Genomic DNA, 17,115 nt, shown 5'->3' on the forward strand with positions numbered 1-17,115 from the left:
GCCTAGTGGGAAAGGTACACAGAGTTGCCACCAAGACAGCACCAAATGCTTCTTTTTTAAATTGTTTATTAATCTGTTTGGTTAAACAGGTAATGGAAACTGAGAATAATAATTTGCTTAAAAAGTTCAGGTCACAAATGCCCTTTCCCCTAGGAAACGAAAGACTCCATGGTTACAGAGCACACCACTGGGTTATGACACCGTTTCAAAATAAGGTTTCCAATTCGTTATGTAACAATGTAAACTTCAAAAATAGTAAACTCTAACCCCCTGGTCCCTCTTTACAGATCTATCACAGATAGAATTTTCTGGCAGACCTAAATTGTGGAAGTAAACAGCCTGGTGCTTAAAAGTTTCATAAAAAGGTTTGCAGATTCAGTAAATCTTGCGGTCTTGGTCAGGAAGTAAAAGCAACCAGCGATTCATCTTCTGCGGAGTCTACCTTTTATGCACACCGTGACCTGTGTTCTACTCCATTGGTCATCAGCTTTGCCACTTTTGTACACACACACACACACATATGTATAGTCTTTTATTTGTTTCTAAAGATTTCTACATCTAAATGGTAAGACGGCACCAGTGACCTATAATGTCACCTCACTTCACATAGGTAAAGACAAAAATTCTGTAGAAGGCACTGTAATTTCTCTTCCATGATCTTACACAGACACGCGAGAGCAAGCCAGCTGGGGCTGGGACTTGACCTTCCCTTTCTGTTCCCTGGCTCGGGGCTGTCCTCCTCCAATCGCCACCCCCAGTTAGCCATAGTCAATGGTTTTCCACGTCCATTATCCTTTTCTGCTCCAGCTCTTCACGCCCCATCCACCCAGCCATCCAACAAGCCGTTTATCCAAATTAACTCAGAGTCATCTTTTGGTTCATTGAAATCCCTTCAAATGAAGAGTACAGCTCTGGTATAAAACAAAGTATGACCTACCATAGCTGAAAAATAATCACAGTGTGCAATGTAATTTTCAGTTGGGAAGCGTCAAAACATCTGCCCTGCCTTGTCAAGAACATCTGTCCTCCCAAACAATCTAGGCAAGGATCATCTTAAGCTGCTTTACATTCATTTAAAAAGAGCGGAGAGGTTCTTTTCTCTCCCGTATTTAACTGGTACCCTTAAGTGAAAGGTCTGATGTGAAAAAAAGTGCAAGCAAGTTGGACATGCCAATAAATACCGTATAACTTACCGCAGATTACCAAAACTGTACAGGTATGTACACCTCACCAAACTGAGGTTCCCCCTGCGGGGAAGAGATTCCAAATCACCCAGGCGAGCGTCGCCACAGAGTTCTCGGGCGGACCATCAGCGGGCGAAGGAGGGCCGTGCCCTTCCGCTCTTGTTCTGAGGTCCCGAGCCCAGGTCCGCGCCGCCCTCGGCCGCCTCCTCCTTCTTCCTCACTTTGAGGCGGGTGAGCAGCTTAATCAACCAGACGTCCCACTCCTCGGGCAGGAGCAGGAGGAGGAAGCCCAGGCCGATGATGACCATGGCGACGACCCGGACCCCGTTGAAGACGATCTTACTGGTGTAGCGATCGACAACTGCAGGGGATGGAGAGCGTGGGTTACCGGGGGGCGATCGTGCCAGGCCATCAGGAGGGGGGGCGGCCCCGGCCAGGCCAGGGCCTGGGGCGCCCCTTTCCGCGGGGCCGAAGCTGTTCTCCCTTGACCAGGCGGGCAGGGGCTGCCTCCCAGAAATCCCCCGTTAACTTTACAAACCCTGTCTGCTGTGAGGCCTTGCGCTGTGTTTCACTTTCCCCAATTGACCTGGTACCTTAGTTCCGACACTGATTTGTGCGAGAGACAAAACGAAACACCAGGGGCAGTTGCGGATGCGCGTGTGTATTAATATATACATCCACCAAAGTTAATCGTGGCCACCTCCGGGTTGGCAGGATAATTAAAACGTTACTGCTTTCTTTATATTCTTGGCACTTTTCACATTTGCTACAGTGACATACTTTATTTTTATAATTTAAGAGCATTATATATATAATATATGTTGCGAAGACCAAACTTGACCTGGTTCTTTGAAGATAATAAACACAAACTTTTGTTCCACCCCAGGATATTATTAGTGTGAGGCTCTAATGCCACCTGTGTCACCACCGATGATGAAAGCTTATTAAAGGCCCAAGAAGCTCATTCCTGACCCACATCAGGTGAGGGAACAAAATGAGAACAGGATTCATGTCAGTTCGTACAAATCTAGATCATCATTCTCTTCGTAACTAAAGATCAAAAGCGTTTCAAATGTTGGTTTTCTTTTCTTTCTTTGCTTTCTTTTTCTCTTTTCCTAACTAAATCAAACAAAGAAAATTTGAAGCCTGCCTCTCCACAAGGGAGAATTAGATTGCTTTTTTTAAACGCATTTTGTGAAATAGAGTTTTCTGACTTGCAAGTGCAGCTTCTGAAGCCTGACGTGCTGGACCACTGCTCCCCCCCAGCTTGCCCGCCGCATGAGGGGGCTGCTCTGTCACCCCCCCTCATGTCCCTCCACATCCTCCTGCACCGCCCCCTACCCTTGCACCTGACTCTCACCTCTGTCTGGAGGGTGGGTAGAGAGGTAAAAGTTAAACCTGAAAACAGCACTTTGTTAGTAGCCCTTTTGTGGAATTAAAGTGCCGCTTTTATCTCACTCTAATTCAGAAGCAGTTTGATTTTTAATATTGGCAGAATGGCCTGTTAATTCACAGATGGGGAGAGTCACTTAGCAAGCCATACGAGCTGCACTAGAGAGGGCGTCAGGGAAAGTCAGAAAGCCCAGCAAGGGCTCTGCTCTGACAGGTCGGGTAACAGCCGACGACTCCTCGGCGTCTCTCCTCCCCTGGAGAACTGAATGTAATTCCTCCCCCTGACACGTTACGGACCCTCTTACGTTGCAGGTAAGTAGTAAGAGGATTCTGATTAACCTCTCACGCACCCGGCTGTATGATATGGTCAAAGTAGCTTCTATACCAGGGCCGCCTGGAATATGCCTCCTTGAAATAAGAACACTGTGGGACTATAAAGACACACCAAGATGCAGCGGGGGTAAGTTGATGTGTTATTTTTCAGAAGCCTGTAGTGTGTGGAAACTGACAAGCTGGACCACTTTTTTACCAGTTCTCGAGGAGCTCAGGGGCTTTCCTGCCTTTGGAAGTTCTGCCTCATAGGTCATCTCATGTGGTTCTCGTATCAACCAAGGTGATGACGTGGGGACGACCTTCACTTTTAGGGGACAAGCAAAGGCCCAGAGAGGTGATGCGTGGGGACCGCCATCCTCCCTCTGGGCAGGGATGGTGCTGGGCCCAAGGAGTCTGGGGCCAGGGTGAGGCATATACAGAACGTGTGGAATGGGACAGCAGGAAGAGGTTTAGGAAGTTGAGTGCGGCTTTGCCTATGCTTCCAGGCTTGCTAACGCCAGACTGAACAGGATAAGGGGTTGCCATCCCCTGGGGGCCTAATCCTCCAATGGCCCAGAAGTGGGAGGGTCGGGAGATGGCTTTGGCGGGAGCTGTGCGAAGCCCAAGGGGGTGAATGCTCTGGGGAGAAGTGATTCACAAACAGGTTCTACAGGGAGGGCGGGTGTGAGGGGGGGGCATTCTGGGAGGAAAATCCGAAATTCATAGCAGAAGGAGCCAGGAAAAGGAAGGAGCTGAGGGGCAGGTGATGGCAGGCTTTGGAAGAGCTGCCAGCTGAGTGTGTCGGCGAGTCCCCAGTGAAAGAAAGAGCCAGGTGCTGAGCAGCTGGGGGAAGGGCTCTCTTCTGGGACTCGGGGAACAGTGTTTACGCTTCTGCAGTTTGCAGACATGCCTCTACCTCAGGCCTGCCATAACCTGAGCTAGCGGTCTCTTCTAGAAAGCCACTTAACAAAAACTAGAAATTTTCTCTGCTACATATTTGTCTATACTTATCAATAGTATTCGTGATATTCATCTGATCCCCACGCCAGTTTGAATCGAGATGGCTTTAGACTTTCTGTATCTCGGTGTGGTAGGTGAAAATCAAGCCGCCCTGGAGAAAATACTGCATGTGTCACAGACATCAATGTTTTACCGAAGTGCTTTCTTTCTACAGAGAAGGTTAAACATGCCTGCTATACCAGACACAGCAAGAATATATGTGAGTATGTGTGCGCACATGTGTGTTTGTGAGTGTGTGTTTGCGTGTGTGTGATTACAAGCAGATACAGAAAGCCATATAGGTTTACCTGCATTCACAGGTACACTGAGGACGATTCCAAGAGACATCAGAGTGGGATATGTAACAGCAATTCCAAAATTTAATACAATATTGAATGCTGAAATACAGAATTAAAAAAAAACAGGTGTTATTCACGACTGGCCCTGGACTTTCCCCTGGTCCGTCGGACCCCAGCTTCTCTGATGAGGCTGGAGTCGTAGGTGTTTTGCCCTCTACTCTGACTCAGTGAATTCGGGGTTCCTGCAAGGGCTCCAGAACTGGGGGATTAGGGCCAAACATCCTGCTGACTCAGCTCTCCTCTCTTCCCTGAGCTTTGAAGAAGGGAAAAGAAATTTGGAAAAGGTAACCAGCGAGCAGGCACTAGAAAAGAGGATTGGGGCCCTCCTGTGTATCCTACTAACTTTGCTTTTCTCTGTTGCTGCCAATGATTCTGGGATGACTCTGAATAGGAGCTCTGGAATGTACGTTTTTATTTTTATTTTTAAATTTATTTTAATTTAGTTTTTTTTCGTTTTGAATTTTTTTTATTGTGGTAAAATACATATAGCATAAAGTTTATTAGCCTAATCGTTTTTAAGTGGTATGTACAGTTTTTGATGGAAATGGGGTGAGGCATCTCCTTGGTTGCTTTCCTGCTTAGGACCAGCCTTGTATCAACTAATGGTGATGATGATGATGATCAAGCAATGGTGATGATGACACCATTAATGATAATGATAATGATAATTGATAGTATTTACCGAACATTATCAGGCAGTGTTCTAAGAGCTCTCTGCACGCACTAATTTGCTAACCTCTTACCAGCCCTATATAAGGAATGTTCTATTATTAGTAGATAACACGCAGCATACTGGGCTACTAGCTCACTATTCAGAGCACCAAATGACCATGGCCACTAGTGCAGCGACTGTAGTCCCGGAATTAGAATCCAGTGTCATCATTTCAAAGGCTTTCCTTTTCGCGGCACAATGACCTAGAAAAGCGCGAGGAACTTAAGGATAATAACAGACTCGTTTTTCTCCTTCAGGACACGGGTTTCCAAAGACTCCCCTTGAGCTGCCCAGATGCCGCTCTGTCAGTCCCCGCTCTCTGGTGATCCTGACAGGGTGATCGCCACTTACTCAATAAGAGGACTGAAAATCCACAAAGGTTTCCCCATGGAATGTCATCGAAAGAGCTCCAGTATTCCACTTTGGTAAAGTAGAGGATGACAGGAATACAGGTGATGAAGAGGATGTTAAACACACCCAAAATGGACAGAAATAAGGCGGCTTCTCCAAACTTAGCACTGCCCAGGAGGAGCTTGAACAGGACCTGACGGAGAGAGCACAGGAGGAGGGGTGATGGCTCACCTAGGACTCCAACTTGCCACGGAGAAGCGAGTGCACTTGGTAAGCTGGGGCTGGACCACGGGACCGACAGCCATGTGACGGGTAAATGCTACCTCGTATGGCCTTCAGTGAGGGGCGGTGGGCTTTACCTATGCCCAGTAGCAACACGATGGAGAGTTACTCTCCAGGTACACAGAGAGCAACTCCAGAAACCATAGGTTGTCACACTAGGCTTGATTCCTCTGGGCTGTATTGACGACACCACATCCCCTCTTCAGAGCACTGAAGGTGAGGAAGCCACATAAATTAGAAGCCACATAAATGAGAAGCCACTTAAATTAGAAGTATCTGCCGTGATTACACATTCCTCTCGGGGGCCCCTAACATTAATCTCTGACCTTGAACAACACAGTTTGAAAACCACTGCCCCAAGCAAAAGGGGCAAAGACATTTCCTATCAATCAAAGGGAGAGGGATTATAAGACTCCCAGCTTTCTCTGCTCCAGCTCACCACCCCTGTTCCAGACATGGCATGGGTTTCAGCGGAGCACACCCGACTTTGGTTTCGTGCACCTGTTCCTGTTTGTACATATCTCAGATTCATGAAAAGCCAGGAGAGGGACAAAGGTGACTGGAGAGGCCGGGAAGCCGAGCTCCCAGAGGCAGTAGGCCCCCGTCCAGCCCCCATGTTTACTGAGCCGTCCACAGTTAGGGACCTGATGGTCCAATTTCAGTCTCTGCCTTGTTGTCCTTCCTACTTTCCTCCTTCTTCCTCTTCCAGCCATTTCACATCTCTTTCAGGTTATCTCTGGGCATTTCTGGGCAGGAAGCACGGAAAGGGAAATACCGTCAATTGCTTTCACCCTTCCACCTACCGGCCTCTCTGGATAAAGTTCAGGCAGTGGAGGAGATGGAAATGTAAGTCTAAATCAGAATATTTGTGTTCATCGTGGATTGCGTTTCTATCCGCTCTCGGCTTCCCATTAGCATGCGGCTCATTGAAGAGAGCAGACTGTGGCCTCCCAATATTTTCTGCATTTGGACCATGGCTCTGGAGTCACAGAATGGGGCTAGACTATCACATCCTCTGAGTGAGATGTGTCTCAGAGGAGGAAGATGGCCTGTGTGTGGTGGGCAGTGAGGGCAGGGAGCTGATGAAGGGTGAGACGGTACAGACGTTTCACTTTCCAAAAGTGTGTTCCTCCCAGTGCTGGAAAAAAGTTCCTTTTCTTAGAACTTTCTACAGTCCTTTATGTTCTCTGTCCGACCGTCTGGATCCACAAAGGGCCAGTAAGTCTCGAAGCTAAAATCTCATTTCTCACTGAATCCTCCAGTTCAATTTCCCAACCTGGAAACCACAAAATACTTGGATTCTTGACTTCGGATCCAAAGAGAAGGGCAAGTGAGGGGAGAGAGTGGCCGAGAGGCATGATGGAGCAGGGGAGAGAGTGAGGGATGAGTGTGGGGATAAAAATTGTTCTCTCGAGACTTGCAGTTGGCCACGCCTCCCAGCAGTTCCCAACATTTTTGTCAAAAATATTTGATAATTCCCCATATGATAGTAGTTGTGCTTTTATTCATTCAGTCTACCGGCAACGCTTGAAATGCATATGGATTCATGTTGAATACTGGTGGCCTCAAAAACCAGGTGATAAAAGATTTCAAAGCTGTACCAGATATTAAAATTTTCATGTCCAATCTGGTGGGAAAGTATCTGATCAAACACTGAGCCAGCCAGTTAGGGCCCCTGATCCTTCTCCAGTCCTTGCCAAACAAGGAAGTCACCAATCGGACTCAGCCAATCCATGGTTCCACCCGTTTTATCCCAAACGCTGCAAATGTACAGCCATTGATGGAAAGGTCTAGAAAGCCAGGGCTGAGAGCTGCTGTGCGTCTCAGCATGGCGAGGCTTCGTGTGCCCGGCGCCCCTGGAAAACAACTGCTCATCTTCAGGCCCAGGCTCCATCAAAGGTCCCCCCAAAGCAACAGGCCAGCCACGCCGAGGCCTGCCCTTCCCTCCCGGGAGGGCCCAGAGAGCCTGCTCGCCGCGCCTACCTTGTAGAGGGCGGACATGGATGCCGAGCCCACCACCAGGGCTATGCCGATGACAGAGTGGCTGTGGAAGCCATCCGCGTAGGTCATCATCACGATCCCAGCGATGGCGAGGATGGCGGCCACGATCTGGATGGAAGGAAGACACGGTGGTCAGGGCAGCGGTGGGGAATCGGAGGGGCCCCCTACGTGCCAAGGGGTAGGCATGTTCATGGGGATGCGATGGCGGGGAGGCTCCTTTTCAGTCCTTCTTTGGGGACCAAGCAAAGGCTGCTTTCCTGTCTAAATATTTGCCCCTGCTTGCAAGGGGGCACTCGGCAAAGCCCGGAATGACCCAGGAACTGGCAACGGTTGGCAGCAAGGAGTGGCACCGTGGCTCGGCATCACGTGGGAGGGGGGCAGCCACGTGATTCCCGGGCACCCGAGAGGAGGTGGTCATAATCCCAATGACAGGCTATTTGGTCGTGACAAGGCCTGGTCGTGACCACCTCTTAGTTCCCTCGCAACCTTCCGTTAGCACCTCATAGGGTCCTGCTTTTATGTATCTCAGATCTCAACAGAGAAGGCACAGTGACGACCAAAGGCCTTGGCCCCATTTTACACGCCAGCAGTAGGACCTTCTGAGGGAGCGTGTGTCACGGGCCAATCAGGGCTACAAACAGTGTCCTAACCCTGGCGCTGCAGTTCCTTTCCTTGGCTGCTGCAGGGCCTGACCTCCACGGTCCACCACCTCCAATCCTATTCTCATCCACATACGAACTTCTCAGGTGGAGTGGACGCTCCAGGGACACATACACATTCCTGTTGTGCAAAGTCAAACTGTCAGAGCGCACAGGAGATCAACTAACTTGGGATAGCATTTCCCAAAGGAGAAATGCATGAGCACCCAGAATAAGTACAAGTTCTAATCAGAGGTGGTCGTGGAGCTGCAGAAACGTTGCTGGGTGGCAAGTGGTAAGGGGCCGCTGTAGGCAGAACCCGGGGAGGGCAGGACAAACGTGCGCAGCACAAGTTTTGACCACTGGATCTACTGGGAGTTTCTCTCTCTTACGGATTGCTCAAAATTCCCTCCGCTCTCTGTAGCAATATCGAGTAGCTGACATTTACTGAGTGGTCACAGGATACATGTTTTCTGTGTATCTTCTCATTTAATCCTCAAACTAGGTAGACATTATCATTCATTTCATTTTATAGGCATGGACACTTAGGCTCAGAGAGGTTCAGCAACTTGCCCAAAGTCACAGAGCTGGTGTGTGGCAAAGCAGGGACACACATTTCAGGTCTAATTGCAAAGTCAGTGTTTTTATATATATATACACACACATATATATATAAACATATATACACACACACATATATATATAAACATATATATACACACACATATATATATAAACATATATATACACACACATATATATATAAACAGAAAGTAGGATTCACATAATCAGCCGCTGCCAATTCTACTCTGAGATCTAAAGTGAGGCTTCCTGCATGGCTGAAGCATATGTTTAGGTTAGTGAGAGGTAAAGTGGTTGGGTCTCAGCAGCTTGCGTTGTGCATTCCTCATGCAGTATTTTCATATAAAGACACATCCACCCACACACAGAGGCCCTTAAGAGAGCAGGAGATCATCATTTCCTAGAGAAGCGCCATCCCTGCTCTGTCTACTTGCTCTTTCTGGTTTAGTGATTCACCTTTCTCTCTCATTATCACATAATGCACATATTTTATATTCAAATGCTACACGTACTGCGTACGACTCTTCATTAAGAGAAAGAAACAGAGGCACAAGACAGTAAGTGACTTTTTTCCCTCCAGGAGAACAAGGGGCTAATGAAAAAGCAGGCAGGGCAAGGGGTGTGGGTTCTGCTCCAGAGGACACGCACGGTGCAAAGATGCTGCACCCAGCAGTTGGACCGGGCTAGGCAGTCAGGTAAACAGAGAGAGGGAACTAATTAGAAAAAGAAGGGAAGGAGAGAGAGAGAGAAAGAGGGAAGAATACAGCTACATTTCAGATGATGTGGTGCATCTCCAAAGGTACTTGAGTCTTTCCAAACATAAAGATGACGTTTGAGGGAATGAAGGAGAACAAGAGTTATTTTTCCCTGAAGATTTACAAGGCAGATTCTGGACCTCCTTACTCTCTTTTCTCTATTGATTAAATCACAAACAGCTAAAACCTTCTGCCTGAGCTGTGCTGTGCAGAAGAGCTGAGGGAAGAGGCAAGAAATAGAGAGCGTGGGTGGCCACCGGCTTCCTGGCCAACCTTTGCCAAGTCCAGGCCGGTGGGTTCATTCCGACAGGTGGCACCGGGGACAGCGCTCCCCCCGTTCACGCCTCCAGAGCTTCTCCTCTTGGGGGTCCCCGCCACACGTCACAGGCTTGACCCACCTGATTACAGGGCTCACTCTCTGGGCATCAACAGTCCCCCTGGAACCCCCGACCCTGAGCCTGAGGCCCTGACCGCCGTGCTGGAGGGGAAGCTGGTGCTGACCTCGCGCCCAGTACCCCTAAGAGCAGAGCAGAGTTGAAACATACCCTGCGGGTCTGGGGGGCAGAGCCTGAGCGTCCTTCCCCAAGCCTGCCATTCCCTTGAAGATGCCAGATCTCTTTAAAAAATAAATGCAGAGTTTACATTTTCACCCTAACATGTCTGGTTTCTTGGTTTACATTTGGAAATGTTCCCTGCCTGTTTCCTGCACTCAGATGAACTCTCCAGGAAGGCCGGTCCTGCGTGTCCTGTGATTTCACGTGGTCCTCACGTTCTAGATCCGGGCCCCCCTGGGGGAGAACGGCGAGTCTCAGGATGGGATCAAGTGAATTTCCCTCCTTCCCCCCACCTCTCCTTTCTCACACTTTCCTGTTGCCCCCAACCCCAATGAACAAGAACTTGGGGATCCAGACAGATGGGTGACAGTGGCCTGAGACCAACAGGGGTGACAGCCACTATCTCTACTTCGGCTGGGGAAAATTTGCCCGGAGAAGAGGAAGAAACATGGGCATGGGGGACGCTGAGGCCAGCGTGCTGCCGTTTAACCTCTTAACGGGGGCCTTGCCCGTGTGGTTATAACCTGCCCGGCCCCCAGGGCTCTGGATTCAGGGCCCCAGCAACCCACCGATGCCCCCGGACCCCCCATGGTGCACTGCTCCCCATCAGATGTCAGGCCGAGAGGGAAGGTGTAGCCCTCAGTGGCGTCGGCCCGCCTCTCAGACCAGCGCCACTCCCCGCTCCTGCTAAAGGTGTGACGGGCTGCACATTCTCTGCCAGACAGAGCCCCGTCTGCGATGCATTTCAGATTTGCACAGTTTGGGGCAGTTTAAAAAAAGGGAAAGGACAGGCTAATTTTTAAATATACCTCCCCCTAACATTTCCCCTCCCGACCCCTGTGCTGCCCTCATCGACTCCAAGAGAGTCCGGAGGAATTTCCAGATGCTCTAGTTCACCCCTCTCGTGTCGGAGGCTGGAAAGGGGTCTGAGCCGTGAACCCCCCGCCCCGGGTTCCCCTACGCTCTGTGTGCCCTGTGCCCTCCCCCAGGCTGTGCTCGGGTGGCAGGGGACAGCTGCCCAAACAGAAGTTGGAGTGGGGATCAGCGGTTGGGGTTACCGTTCAGGGATGGCCCCGGGTGAAAGGCCGCCAGCGTGTAACTGTGGAAGACGTCAGCTGGGATCTTACTGAGACGGGAACTGCTCTTGGAAAAAGTTCAGGCTCCCCAGGACCGTGTGCTGCGGTTGGATGCCACCCAGATGATCCCCTAGCGTGTCTTCTCGCTCCTTCTCCAGTCCTCCTGGTGTGAACGCTCTAGCTGGCTCTGAAGAGCTGAGAGTCCCATCTGCCACCTCCTCTGACGTGCGGGCTGCGGGTGGTGCAGCTGGTCAACCCCTCCTTCATCCAGCTGCGGACCACAGCCGGGCGGGCTTGGGCCTGGGAGAGGCCACACCTCCTGCCCCCAGAATTCTACTTGCTCTCATTCTCCTGCTGCTTCTGCTATACCAAACCGCCTCCCTAAATAGTTGCCAGCCTCTGACACTGTCAACCAAGGAACTGGGCAGGTCCGTCAAATGCCTCTTATTGAGAAGGAATAAGAAGAAGAATAACACTGAAAAAAGATGACATGTATTGGGTTTCATGTGTCGGGCGTGCACACCTTATTTTATTCTTACAACTGTTCTCTGAGTGCTAACATTCTATTTTAACATCGGGTAATTAAGGCTCAGAGATGTTAAGTAACTAGCTCAAGGTCCAACAGCTCATGAGAGTGGACCCAAACCCTCATCGCTCGACTCTAGGTTAGAGGACCCATTATGACCCCAAGCCTGGAAGACACGTGAAACGCACATCTAAGTACAGAGTCAAGGGGTGATATGGGGGCCAACGTGGGCTCCTCTCATACACTCGCCTCTGATGCCATATGTGGCCACGATCTCCCCAGCATTCAAAGATAAACATTTTCTTCTCCCTGGTCTGTCTGCATGACTCGGCCCTGTTGATGTTTTCTAGCAACCACAGCCCTTGCGATTTGAGTCACTGCCTTAATAACTCAGGCCCTCTATGTCACCTGTTCCACAAACATCTGTCCTCTACATCTGTGTGACTCTCAGGCCAGTATGCTCAGCCCTCCAGGATGGAAAAGAGAGTCAGTTCCCTTCAATCTCTCGCAATGACCCAGTAGAAGGTGCCAGCTAACCCAGCAGTCCGAGGGAAGTCTCAGAGAACCTGTGTACTGGTTAGGTCTTATCTTGGGCTCAAATCTCCATCTGTTTCTCAAGGGGGACCTTTCAGTCACACCGGCCAGCTGCTGACATCTTAACAGATTTTACTAGCTCTCTGAACTCTTGAAGATGAGAAGAGGGCGCTCCACCTTGACTTGGAGCGGGATGACCTTAGAGGACAGGTCACTTACTTCTAAGAGGAGTGATGATTATCAGAGAGACCCACAACCGCGTGGTGCTTTACAGGTTACGAAGTTCCATCACCGACACCGGCTCCTGGATCTTCATTTCAGCGCTGGCCTCGTGCCAAAGGCTTCAACACGAAAATCTGTTCAGTCTACAGTGGTCGGCACAGCCCAAGCTGAGCAAGTGGCCAGGATGGCAGGACTGAATCACAGCTCAGGGATGTTAGCGGAAACCCTCTTACCCATGAATAGCAACGAGGAAAAGATCTGGGTGTGCCACTCTGTTCTCTGTGAGTCCAAGTGGGTTTCAGTGTTTTCACACCTCCTTCTTTTAACCTCAAAAACTTTCTGTTTTCTTCTGCTTAGATGCAGAATGAACCTTGAAGCCTCTTTTCACAGTAGCAGTCTTATCCGGAATTCGTTTTGGACATCAGAATCACGCCAAAAAGTGCTCCATGCATTCCCCTGGCTTTTGACATCACAATAAAGCCACAGTGGGTCCTAGGACATCCGAATCTTCAGCGTCCAGGCAGACAGGCGATTGGACCGATTGCCTCTGGCCGTACCTCATTTCTAGTGGAGGTGTATTCGATGGTTTATTGGCTCAAAGTGTTTCTAGGTGGTAGCACAGTGAGCTGAGTTCTTATTCCAAAATTAACATGAAGCCTCAAAACACATTTTCCCCCTACAGCAAGCTAAAATCCGACTCAGCAGTTGACTAACGTCCCCACTGCTGTTTGAGAAACTAGGTGGGCGTGAATCCACCGTGAAGGTGATGCACTGCTCCCAGGACAATTAGCCAAGGACACAAGCAGAGGGCCTGGAGTCTGCCCCTTGCTGGGTTCCCAGCAGGGTCCACTCTAAAGCAGAGGTCCCCAACCCCCGGGCCGTGGACCGGTACCGGTCCGCGGCCTGTTAGGAACCGGGCCGCAGAGCAGGCGGTGAGCGGCGGACGGGCGAGCGAGCGAAGCTTCATCTGTATTTACAGCCGCTCCGCATCGCTCCCCATCACTCGCATTACCACCTGAACCATTCCCACCCTCCCACCTCCCCACCCCCGTCCGTGGAAAAATTGTCTTCCACGAAACCCGTCCCTGGTGCCAAAAAGGTTGGGGACTGCTGCTCTAAAGGGGCTGCCCTTCAAAAGGATTCTGAGCTTCGTGGGCTTCCTACACGGCCTCAGGGTGCAGGAAGGAGTAAGCGAGGCGCCCTGACTACAGGACTACTAGCTGCCTGGTCGAATCCTTTTTGTCCTTGTTTGTGACAAGGTGATGGTGGGGCAGTGGCAGATCCTGGCCAGCAGAGGGAGACAAGCAGAAGCCGGCAGGATTCTGTCAAGGCTAAATGTCACCTGTTCCTTTTATCTATATTTTGGCTCATGCTTGATAGCGCACTTGTCACATTTCACACAACTGTTCTGAAATGTGACTAGCTAAATCTGACTTGATTTTAAGGGAATTTCCGCAGTCTCAGATGTAACAACCAGAGGTAATTCAGGGGTATCATTTCATTCTCCCTTGCTCTGGGGTTGAAGGGAGTGAAACCGTCCCTCCAAAGTTTGGACTTAGCATAAGTGTGTCCGGCCCACTTGGGCATTGAACCCACGGTCCAGACAAAGGGCCGCCAAGACCGCACGTCCGTGTGGATGCAGAAGGACCTTTGGCTTTCAGATACCTCCTAAGCAGACAGTGGCAGTGTTAGCAGAGGGCTCCAGGCCGCGGGACCCCTGAAAGGCGGGGTGAGCACATCACTCCTCCCAGGGGGGGTCCCCGAGCAGCACACACTTTAGGGAATGCTTGTTGAAATGCTTGAAATGAAAGGTGCTTTAATGATCGCTTGTCTAGAATGGTTCGCAAGCAAGAAGGTTTGCAAGGCACCCCGAGAGCCGGGCTCCTTTTCTGCTGCAAATCAGAAGGAAAGTGGTTAGCAGCTTACGCTTAACGGCCCAGCACATAGAGCTAAGCAAGCCGATGGGCAGGTTTTGGTTGGCATGACTGAGTGAGGGAGGAAGACAGAGAATAAGGAACTTACCCTCACTCCCATGAACCTGTCCCTGAGAACGATCCATGAGAGCAAGAACACAAAAGCTTTGTTGCAGCAGAACAATACAGAGACATCCGTAGTGTTTATTTTCTTTATTGCGTGTAAGTACAGGTAGTTCGTGAGTGTCCAAAGAACACCAAAGGGTGCTGCCTTGGTAAAAAACACCTTCAAAGTCAAGCCATTGTCTCCAAAAAATCGACAGCATTCCCTAAAACAAGGAAAGAGAGTCAGTGTTATTATATTCTTGGGTTGAGACAGACCATTTTTTCCCCCCTCTACCCAGTTTAGTTATTTATTTATTTTTAGCAGATGCAGGACGGGGTGGGGTCCTTTTATTTATTATTATGTTTTAGCAACATCTTTCTATCAAAGCCCTTCAACCTATGCTTCAGTCCATGGAAGAAAGCGTCGCACAAGGATCTGCTGTCATGGATTATTCCTTCTGTCCGTGTTGGCTCTGGAATGGATGGTGCTGGCAGAAGGTAATGTTGGGACCATCTGATCTGAAGAAGCCCCAATTCCACGGTGACTGCCTAAGGGATTCTGCCACTTGGTTAGTAAGAGAAGGACATCCCTAGATCTTTTCTTCTCAGGAGGCTGGATATTGAAGAGAACTCACTGAAACTTATTTTTAACAAATTTGCCCCCAAATGAAATTGTCTGTGATCAGGCAGTGGCAGTCATTTTCTGGGCCCATCTAATATATTTTGGCTATGATATCAGTGGTGCTAACTGTCTACACATTTTCTCCACGAGGCCCTTTCTAGAGTTTGTCATTTCACCGAGTGGAAGGGCCTGTCCCCACGCCATCTGAGAGGTTAGCACAGAAGGAATGAGTAGGTCAAAGAGCTCAGCATCTTAAGAGAGGAGGAGGTGAGGAAATGCCTGTAGAAGAAAGTTTTCCAACGCCGTCATTACAGATTCTAGGGGAAGGATCATTGATATCTGAAAAGCTGCTTAAGAAAAAGACAGCCGGGCTTCCCTGGTGGTGCAGTGGTTAAGAATCCACCTGCCAATGCAGGGGACACAGGTTCGAGCCCTGGTCCGGGAAGATCCCACATGCCGCGGAGCAACTAAGCCCGTGCGCCACAACTACTGAGCCCGCGAGCCACAACTACTGAAGCCCGCGCGCCTAGAGCCCGTGCTCCACAAGAGAAGCCACCACAGTGAGAAGCCCGCGCACCGCAACGAAGAGTAGCCCCCGCTCGCAGCAACTAGAGAAAGCCCGCGTGCAGCAACAAAGACCCAACGCACTCAAAAATAAAATAAATAATATAAATAAATTTTTAAAAGAAAAGAAAATGAAAGCCAACCTTGCCCAGGCAGAAGAAGATGGGAAGAGGAGGCTGTGGGCAGAGGGTGTGGAGAGAAGGCTGAGGGACTGGCTCTACAGACAGCTGCCCGCTGCCCTGGGTGGGAGTGGAGAGCATCGTGCTGCTGGGCCCCACGAGCCCGGCCAAGGACAGGGACGAGTGAGGACATGCTGCCCCGCAGCCATCACTCTCCAGGCTCACGACAGGGCCCAGGGTGGCCCACGTACCAGCGAGTGAGCAGTCAGGGAGAGAAAAGATGGAACGAGAATGAGGCAAATGCGCTAAGGTGGGGAAGAGCCGCAAGCCCATGCCACTCAGCATGAAAATGCAGCAGTCATGGAGGAAAATGGAAAACAAGAGTCAAAGGGGACTTGATGCGATTTTAAATTTAATCTTGTTTGCTCTTTTCATCAATCTAAAATGCAATCTGCCTTTGTTCATTGCTCCACTGTGGGATATCCATAGAAGAAACAGAAAACTCATCACCGTTTGCTGAACCCAGAGTCTTACGTAGCTTCTAAACCAGCAGCAGGTAAATATAAAACATTCAATCACTAAATTTACCATGAAACCAATTCAACTGAATTGATTCCATTTTGGCTTTCTATGAATGGAACTTTCATCTAACTGACATGTTGATATTTCTGTTTGCCGTGTAATTTTCATACAATAGTTCAGCTGCATTTTCCATGGGTCTTTCTGCAGTCCCTATTTACAGGGCAGTCTTCTTTCCCCCAGGGACGGTGACCAGGGGCAGCTTCCTTCATGTTTGTGATTATGGCGGCTATAAAGTGATGCCGATCCCTTGAGAATGATCAACAGGAAATGCAAGTATTCTTTCTTGTCATTAATGTCAACCTATTTTAACCAAACTTAGAGGTTGTTATCCTGCTTAAGGGAACATAAAACAAGGACGATTTCCAAGTTTCCCCTGACTATTATAAAAAATGATTCATGTTGTTGCAGGGGCCATACAAAGTCAACTGGACACCTTATGTCCTCTCTGAGAATCTACGTTTGATTCATCCAATGTGTGATGGTTGTAGAAGTGATGGGTGGGGTACAGACACAGCTGGGTAGTGAACGGCCCAAGCTGTTGACCAGAAGTGGGGAGGAGAGTGGGGATCCATCCTGGAGATGGAAAAGGCAAGACTTCTGGGCCCAGCAGAGCTCTGTTGGCCCTTTGAGGACTCACGGTCAGGGGATTACAGGCCAGGTGGGTAGATCTTGGTTCTAATGAGACCAAGATGATTGACCCCTGAGCCAGTGAGCCTAGTGCTGTTTTAAGA

At 49.6% G+C, this 17,115-nt stretch overlaps 1 protein-coding gene across 2 annotated transcripts in view; it reads right to left on the bottom strand.

Moving 5' to 3' along the window:
* Positions 1 to 1,271: 1,271 nt before the first annotated feature.
* The window catches only part of SLC35F3 (solute carrier family 35 member F3), a 298,460-nt gene continuing 282,616 nt past the window's right edge, over positions 1,272 to 17,115 (bottom strand). For both annotated transcript variants that reach the window (XM_061198571.1, XM_061198581.1), the window contains 5 exons: positions 14,502 to 14,721; positions 7,575 to 7,700; positions 5,310 to 5,502; positions 4,196 to 4,285; positions 1,272 to 1,545 (listed from right to left, as the gene is read on the bottom strand). In XM_061198571.1, coding sequence (XP_061054554.1) covers positions 1,310 to 1,545; positions 4,196 to 4,285; positions 5,310 to 5,502; positions 7,575 to 7,700; positions 14,502 to 14,721 — 865 coding nt within the window. In that variant the 3' untranslated portion in view covers positions 1,272 to 1,309. The remainder of the gene's footprint in view (positions 1,546 to 4,195; positions 4,286 to 5,309; positions 5,503 to 7,574; positions 7,701 to 14,501; positions 14,722 to 17,115) is intronic.

Source organism: Eubalaena glacialis, chromosome 1, assembly GCF_028564815.1.
Source record: "Eubalaena glacialis isolate mEubGla1 chromosome 1, mEubGla1.1.hap2.+ XY, whole genome shotgun sequence".
NCBI classification, from domain to species: domain Eukaryota; kingdom Metazoa; phylum Chordata; class Mammalia; order Artiodactyla; family Balaenidae; genus Eubalaena; species Eubalaena glacialis.